The sequence below is a fragment of the Trachymyrmex septentrionalis genome, unplaced genomic scaffold, assembly GCF_001594115.1.
Source record: "Trachymyrmex septentrionalis isolate Tsep2-gDNA-1 unplaced genomic scaffold, Tsep1.0 scaffold112, whole genome shotgun sequence".
Lineage (NCBI taxonomy): Eukaryota > Metazoa > Arthropoda > Insecta > Hymenoptera > Formicidae > Trachymyrmex > Trachymyrmex septentrionalis.
The window spans coordinates 1,351,820-1,360,374 of NW_017304248.1; the positions used below are offsets into that span (position 1 = coordinate 1,351,820).

Below are 8,555 nucleotides of genomic sequence, written 5' to 3' on the forward strand. Positions count from 1 at the left end.
ATAGTTTTCCAAATAATATATCTTTTGATTAATTATATTATACAACAATTACAATCTGGAAATTATATAATTTTTTTATTGATATTATATAATTATGCCTGGATGACATGTATGAGTTTCTATCGCAGATGCAACAGAGATCTGGATTTACTCCGCCACCACAAATGGGTAATGCTGGACCTGGCCCAGGTGGAATAATGAGACCAAACCAACCTTATTCAACTTTGCGTCAAGGCCCAATGCCCACGCCACCCGTTGGAAAAAGAAGCACAGATCAACGTATTCCTATGTCCCAGCAAAAACCGTAAGTATAATCTGGAGAAATTTAAACTTAAGACAAACGCTTTATATTTATCTTATATGTATATTGTGTGTTTCTTTGTTAATTAGATATTATATTTTAATAATTGACTACTTTCTGTTTTTTATTCATTCTTACTCTTGCATATTTATCCTTTTATTTTTTCGTAAACTTGAATATAACTTGTACATGTATTATTATCTACTTATAACTTGATATTTCTAATCTACTTTCTGTTTATATGTGAAACCAAATTTTGTTAGGGATTTAGCCAATGCAACTCACGGCTTACAGAATTATTTATAATTTCTGTGTCTATGGTTTTCGAATAAACTCATTTAGGTATTTTTGGAACAGTGATTTTTCACATTCCACATCAAAGAAAAAGAAGAAATTGGCAGACAAAATATTGCCTCAAAAAGTGCGGGATTTGGTACCAGAGTCGCAAGCTTATATGGACTTACTGGCATTCGAAAGAAAGTTGGATGCAACTATAATGCGAAAACGTCTCGATATTCAGGAAGCTTTGAAACGTCCAATGAAGCAGAAGCGAAAATTACGTATTTTTATCTCAAACACATTTTATCCGGCTAAAGAGGCAGGTGAAGGAGAGGAAGGATCTGTAGCGTCTTGGGAACTTAGAGTAGAAGGACGCCTTTTAGATGATACTAAAAATGATCCCAATAAGGTATAATAGTAGAACGGAATAAGAAATATAGTTACGTTACTAATAAACATAAATACGTGTGTATAGTCTAATTGTATTGTAAGTATATATTTCATATGTATAAATACGTATATTCAACAATAACTATATTAATTTCGCAGGTAAAACGAAAGTTCTCGTCTTTCTTCAAAAGTTTGGTAATAGAATTGGACAAAGATCTCTATGGTCCTGATAATCATTTGGTCGAATGGCATCGTACGTTGACTACTCAGGAAACCGATGGATTTCAAGTTAAAAGACCAGGTGACAAGAACGTTCGCTGTACAATCCTTCTTCTTCTTGATTATCAACCACTACAGGTAATGCTTTTACACAAATTAATCGATAATTGTTACACAAGTTAAGTATTTTATCACAATTGATTTAGTCTATTTGTATTAATCTTAAATTTAATTTCTGTTAATTACATTCCAGTTTAAATTGGACCCAAGATTAGCGCGATTATTAGGCGTACATACGCAAACGCGACCCGTCATCATATCCGCGCTTTGGCAATATATAAAAACGCACAAGCTCCAAGACAGTCACGAGAGAGAATTTATTAACTGTGATAAATACTTGGAACAAATATTTGCCTGTCCGCGAATGAAATTCGCTGAGATACCACAACGACTGAATCCATTATTGCATCCACCTGATCCCATTGTGATAAATCATGTTATAAGTGTAGAAGGTGAGGTGCAATTTTTATCTTGAATAAATATTGTTTTACAAAAACTTTATAAGTGAAATATATATTGCATTGCAATTACTTTATAACTCATTATGAATATCTGATATAAAAATGTATATTATTCAGGAACGGAAACAAAACAAACCGCGTGTTACGACATCGATGTAGAAGTAGACGATACATTGAAGACGCAAATGAATAATTTCTTGCTATCAACTGCGAGCCAACAGGAAATCCAGAGTCTGGATAATAAGATTCATGAAACTGTCGAGACAATTAATCAATTGAAGACCAATCGTGAGTTCTTCCTGAGTTTCGCTAAAGATCCGCAACAGTTTATCAATAAGTGGATCATCTCTCAGACTAGAGATTTGAAGACCATGACCGACGTTGTCGGGAATCCGGAAGAAGAACGGAGAGCTGAATTTTATTATCAGCCTTGGGCACAGGAAGCCGTGTGTCGTTACTTTTATACAAAAGTGCAACAAAAACGAGCAGAATTGGAGCAAGCATTGGGTATCAGGAACTCGTAAAACTATTATTAAAAATTCTATATTTGACCATTTTATCATAAAGTTATGTAAGATATTCGTAAATGTTCGCTTTTATAATTATTACATGTAACGCTATTGTGGTTTATCTTTCAAAACATATTTGTAACATTAATGTAGATTATGCGAAAAGATTGCATTTATTATGCAAAAAAAATTTTACGCCTATGTGAAAATAAAAATGTAACAAGACATTGCTGTTTCTACATTTGTAGTTACGTAACAATCAAATTTCAAAATTCAAATATCGGACATAAACTATATAAACTGAAGAAAGGATCAATGGAAAAATGCATAGTTTTTCTTTGAAATATCTTGTACAATATATGTTCTTTTAACGCATGATCTTTTACTATAATATTAATGTATTATATGATTACAAAAATTGATTTTTTTGCATTTGTAGAGTATGTAAAATAATCACATTAGAAATTCAATTTTTATGATAATTTATTTCTTCTTACTGCAACGCGATATCTCTTGTATAAATAAGGATAATTACATGTCATTTACCATGCCGTTGTACACATTTGTTATACTTCTCCAACAGACACATGAAATTTTTCACTGGGATATTAATGTACATCGGCAGCATTCTGGGAAAAAATTAAATTGTTAGTATAAAAAAATAAGATTTTTTTGCAAAATAATTGACAGATATTTAAAAATTTCTTATGAACTTACAAAAATTCTGTCGTTCTTGTGTGCCATGGTAGTACACCATGCGTGGAACAATAGTAATCATATATTAAAGCAAGATCGGGATCAGGCATCCCTTTTATTTGTAATTCTTCGGTGATTAGTTCAATCGTAATTTTTTCCCGATCAAGATTCCCCGAAGACACAATTTTTGCTAATGACTGCGCCAATGTTGCTATTTTTCCTTTACTATCTATATCCGATAGTAATGATACATTTATTTTTGACTTACTTTCTGTAATTAAAACATGCAGTCGCATAATCAGAAATACTTCTCAGAGTTGGGAACGTTACCTTAAAAAAAATAATCCGCATTATCCGTTCGTTACTTTTCCGTTAGTTAAAAGTAATGTGAAAAATATCGTTACCGTTACTTAGAAAAGTAACGAATCGTTATTTTTCGGGAAATTGTTGAGTTTAGTCTGCGAAATTGATAAAATTAGATTCGTTCAATACACTTCGTGTTTTTGCACAAAATAACCGAATCTGTTGTCGTCAGAAACAATCGTCGCTCTGTCTCGCGATCCGAGATATTAATCGTTAAATTTGACCATTATTCAAGAACTATTACCTATTCTAATACCTATTCTATTTATTAGAAATTAATGTTGTAGGACATAATGTACTAATTATTTAACAAAATTCTATAATTTATTAAAATTAAATCTTTTTTAAAAATATAAATTTAGCCAAATAATCTATTAATGTGATTCTTTTGTATTATATCTTGGGATATTTGAATGAAATTTATGCCCAAATTCTTGAACAACACATCATGGTCATGTTGCTTTTCATCAGTGTGACAGGTTTCCTAATCTGAATAATCAACTTTAACGATTAATATCTCGGTTTGCGGAACAGAGCGACGTTTGTTTCTGCCAGATTTGGTCATTTTGTACAAAAACGTTAAATGAGCTTAAATTTTAGTCAATATCGCACGTGAGGGAGTTAAACTCGATCAACGAATTTAAATATCAAATTTAAATTAAACATTGCTTTTAAACATTAATATTATTAATAAGAATTTATTTTAAGATTCACTTCTAGTACTAAAAATCCATAGTAATATCCTGTAATATGAATTATAGATTTTCAATACTGATAGTAACTATCGGAATGCAGTCTAAGATATAAAATATAAAATAAAAATTTGAATATTACGATTCGCTAACTTAATAATAAAAGAAATAAAAAGGCTCGAGGGAATATGCGCTGTTCAAGATGCGCTAGTTCAAGAAAAATTTCTCAATATATAAATTAAATTTATTAAAGAGACCGCAGAACAAACAAAAATCGTTAGGCTATAATAATCTTGTACATTTCAGTTTTCTAACCTTCAGCGATAATAGATGCGAAAATTATATACTTAATTGCTCGTTGTCTATGCATACAAAATTGAAAGATGCAATCTATTTTTTGCAGTCTCCAGGGAAGTCAAGTTAAGCTCTCTATCGAGAAAATATTTTCCCATGTTAGTTACAAAGCTGGATGGAAAATCTGTGCCTTTAAAAACGAAATATTTAAGCATGGGAAAATGAATGTACAAATAACTCACTCGTAATGGAAACTGCAAGCACATAATGTAAACTATTAATCCAAAGTCTCGAAGTAAGAATGTCAACAATAAAGATTTTTTAATCAATTATAAAATAATAAATAAAATGTACAGAATAACGTGTCGACAAATACATCGTCAAACAGTAAAATGAACTAATTCGTGAGAGCTCGCCATTTAAAAGTTAAGTTCGATGTCAGAAATAAGAACAAACTAAGAGTTAAAATAATTAAAATATACTTGGTTTAGCAGTTTTGTGTCTGTTTTCAAATTAATGTTGTTATTCTATTGTTTTATGTTAATTATCTCTGATATCAATCTCTTATTGTAATTAATGTAATCGCTCATTATCTCATTATAATATTTTAACGTCTTCCCAACAGAAATCACGACTATGTTGCATCCTATGATCTGTAATTATCGAATGTATTGCGCTTCTATTAATATGAGACCTGTGTTCAGATATTCTTGTAGATACAATTGTTTGCCCGACATCAGTCAGAGAATTTATTTTGGCTTTTCTGGAGACTGCAAAAAATAGATTTGCATTTTATAATTTTGTATAGACAACGAGCAATTAAGTATATAATTTTTACATTTATTTATTATCGCTAAAGAAGATTAGAAAACTAATCGAAACGTACGAGATTATTATAGTCCAACGATTTTTATTTGTTCTGCGATCTCTTCAATAAATTTAATTTGTATATTGAGAGATTTTTCTTGAACAACTAGCACATTTTGAATAGCGCCTATTCCCTCGAGCTTTTATTTCTTTTATTATTAAAATATATTATAAAATATTTTTTAAGAAATAAAAATGAGAAATAAACATTTTATAATTACATTTATTGCATACAATAACTTAAATTATAAATACATATGTGCATATTTGCACAAGCATTTAAAAAATTTAAGTATTTCGTTCATTTGTTATAACAATGACACAACTTGGGTAACTAAAAATACACTTCTGAGGGTACTATAAAGAAAAACATCTTTCAGCACTAGCAATATCCAAATATCCAATAAATCTAAAGTAAAAATAACGGCTGAATTGATACCGTTGTTATAAAAATATAACGACGTTACTGTTACCGTTAGGCAAAAAAAAAAAGTAACGATTGTTACCGGAAAAAAATAATGGCATTATCACGCTTGGATTGGTCCATTACTGTTCCGTATGCTATAATCGCTACATAAACGCTCTAGCTAATAATGGTGAAGTCCTATGAGACATATTAACATTATTAACCCATCGCTTGTCGCAATGCTTCGCGCCAATCAGAAGCATCAATAATCACTACTGATGCTACTATTTGAAAGTTTGCAACTTATCGTAGAATGCTCTTAAGATTATTGAAGTATGTGTGTGGAAAAACAGAAAATAGTATACTCTACCAATTACTCCATTTTGTGCCTTTGCATGTGGATTCCAAGTAATACACTCTATTAGATCAGGTCGTTTTCTCGCGATTTCTTCTTTAAGAATAAATTCATTTTTCTTCAAGAAACCTAAAAAACAATATAAATCGGGGAAACTGAAATTCGCATAATTGTTTGTTATTGTTCTTAAATTGAAAGATGTCATTTCTCATAAATTATAATACATTGTGCGTTTTTTTTTGTATGATGTTAATAATTTATTTATATATAGCAGGGTCTCCCGAATATCTAGATATACAGTCGAATATCTCAAAAACACATACAATTAAAAAAAAAAAGATTTAGACAAAATTTATAAAGCTTAAAAAGACTCATTGGATAATATCCATCTGATCTTGGATGAAGTTGTTCAAAGTAAAATTAAGATCAAATTGAGTTTTTGAAATGGAAATCCTCATTTTTCCTCGCATATTTTATAGCTTATCAAGAGTTTTATATTTCATATAAAATTTTATTAAATTTTATTTAAAATTTATAATCCATTCTTAAAAGAACGTGTGTTCATATTATGCACAATTGCAATAAGATATTGCATTGGATAACCAAAAGTAGTATTTAGTCCAATCTCTCTTATATTCAAGATCATCTTTAGTCTGATCATAAATAACCTAAATACAAGAGTAATCATTATAAGTAATAATAATAATAATAATTTTTACATCCTAAAAACAAGAAAATGAAGCTCAGTATAATAAGCTCATAATAATAATTTTCTTTACTGTGATCAGAAATCTATATTCGTTTTTTAATTTTCCTTATGCATTTCTAGAAAGTATTGAGTAAATAGTTATTATTAAATTGTAGAATAATAAATAAAGTATACAATAATGTAATGAAATCTCTGATAAAAAACATTCTTTATATATTTATTTTTATAAAAGTTATAAATAACCAAATTGGAATTATATTCAATTAATAACTGTTTTATGATTAATGTGTCGTTTTCATAATGGTGACCTAATTTACATCGTGCACAAAAGTTGCAACATTGCATGTTGCAGCAATATTGCAGAGATTTTGCTGTAAATTCTGTGCTATATGGGAATTTTCTATCAAATTATCTTAATTTCAGTAAAATACGCGTAAACATATACATGATATGTGTATTTAATTAATCATTTTGATGCATATTGTATGAATTTAGTAAATTATTCTGCAAATACATTACTGAAATTAAGATAATTTAATAGAAAGTTACTTGTTAATACGCATATCAAAAGATTGTTTGATGTAAAAGGAATGAGTTAGGACCTTAGCTGACTAGAAAGCTGACTTATAATAATTTATTTCTACAATAAATAATTATCTAAGCTTTAAGTCTTAAGCCGTAAGAAATTGACCAATCACAGTTAAATATAAGAATAATTGACTATGATTGGCCGATTTCTTATGGCTTAAGACTTAAAGATTAGGTAATGACTTATTGTAGAAATCTCATTATCTTAAGACAGTGGCCCTAGTTTCCACCGAGGGTTTAATCCGGATCAGAATGTAAAAACCAACCAAATACAGTCGAGCATTCCTCTGTCCTTCGACTGTAACAGGGGAATACTCGATTGTAATTGGTTGGTTTTAATCTGGATGTTGATCCATTTTCTGTTCATTTTTATGCTCTTTTTAACCTCCTCCAGTGCCTGTGTAAATATTTTCTCTGAAGCATAAAAATGAACAGGAAATGGATCAACAACATCCGCTAAGCAGATGACGCAGTATTGATAACGCGACTTCCAATAACTTCTTAACATCGTGGGAAGTCACAGCAAAAACATGGATTTAAACATAAACCAACAAAATAAAATTCATGATTATCAATCGTGAATTGGACGCATACAAGAATGCTACACTACGTTCGAAAACTCATCAGTAGAACGAGTAGCCAAATTTAAATATCTTGAAATGTGGCTATGTGAGAACTAGTCATCCAATTTAGAAATAAAATATCGAATAAAAAAAACCGCTCGAGAGGCTTTTATAAGACTCAGAAGAGTGCTTACCAATATGGACTTCGATATCGATCTTAGAATGAGATTCATTAAATGCTACGTCAGTACTACTACTGTATGAAATGGAGGGCTGGACATTAAAAGTACCTACAATGAATAGAATAGAGGTTTTTGAAATGTGGCTCTTACGTAGAATCCTGAAGATAAAGTGGACAGAAAGAATATCCAACAACGAAGTATTGAAACGTTTAAACAAAGATAGAGAGATATTGACCACAATAAAGAGAAGAAAGGCTGCATATCTGGGGCATATCATGTGTAACACAATATAGGTACCAGCTATTGCAATTGATTATTGAGAGGAAGATTAAGGGTAGAAGAGAGATAGGACGAAAGAAGTTGTCGTGGCTTCAGAATATAAGACACTGGACCAGATTAATCACCATGGAAGAGCTGATACACACGGTAAGAGAAGAGGATGAAAAATGTGGTCGCGAACATCCATTAGTGAATATGCATAAGAAGAAGAAGTTGATTAAGTCTATATATGTATCTAAAAATATAATTTTGACTAATATTGGAGATGAAAGTAAATCACTGGAGAGTTCTCCTATACACACACACACGTGTATATATATAACATATATATATATATATATA

General features: G+C 30.2%; 2 protein-coding genes across 5 annotated transcripts in view; one reads left to right on the plus strand and one right to left on the minus strand.

Annotated features, from left to right (window-relative positions):
• LOC108751609 (brahma-associated protein of 60 kDa) overlaps nt 1-2,522 on the plus strand; it is a 3,970-nt gene extending 1,448 nt beyond the window's left edge. For 2 of the 4 annotated variants that reach the window (XM_018491893.1, XM_018491885.1), the window contains exons 3-7: nt 129-304; nt 644-989; nt 1,130-1,327; nt 1,443-1,701; nt 1,828-2,522. In XM_018491893.1, coding sequence (XP_018347395.1) covers nt 129-304; nt 644-989; nt 1,130-1,327; nt 1,443-1,701; nt 1,828-2,234 — 1,386 coding nt within the window. In that variant the 3' untranslated portion in view covers nt 2,235-2,522. The remainder of the gene's footprint in view (nt 1-128; nt 305-643; nt 990-1,129; nt 1,328-1,442; nt 1,702-1,827) is intronic. The other 2 variants (XM_018491876.1, XM_018491902.1) reach the window with 2 other exon arrangements.
• Nucleotides 2,523-2,684: 162 nt separating this feature from the next.
• The window catches only part of LOC108751747 (dehydrodolichyl diphosphate synthase complex subunit NUS1), a 7,516-nt gene continuing 1,645 nt past the window's right edge, over nt 2,685-8,555 (minus strand). Inside the window, exons 2-4 of the mRNA XM_018492140.1 lie at nt 5,908-6,021; nt 2,937-3,186; nt 2,685-2,848 (exon numbers count right to left, since the gene is read on the minus strand). Of these exons, the coding sequence (XP_018347642.1) occupies nt 2,758-2,848; nt 2,937-3,186; nt 5,908-6,021 (455 nt within the window). The 3' untranslated portion in view covers nt 2,685-2,757. The remainder of the gene's footprint in view (nt 2,849-2,936; nt 3,187-5,907; nt 6,022-8,555) is intronic.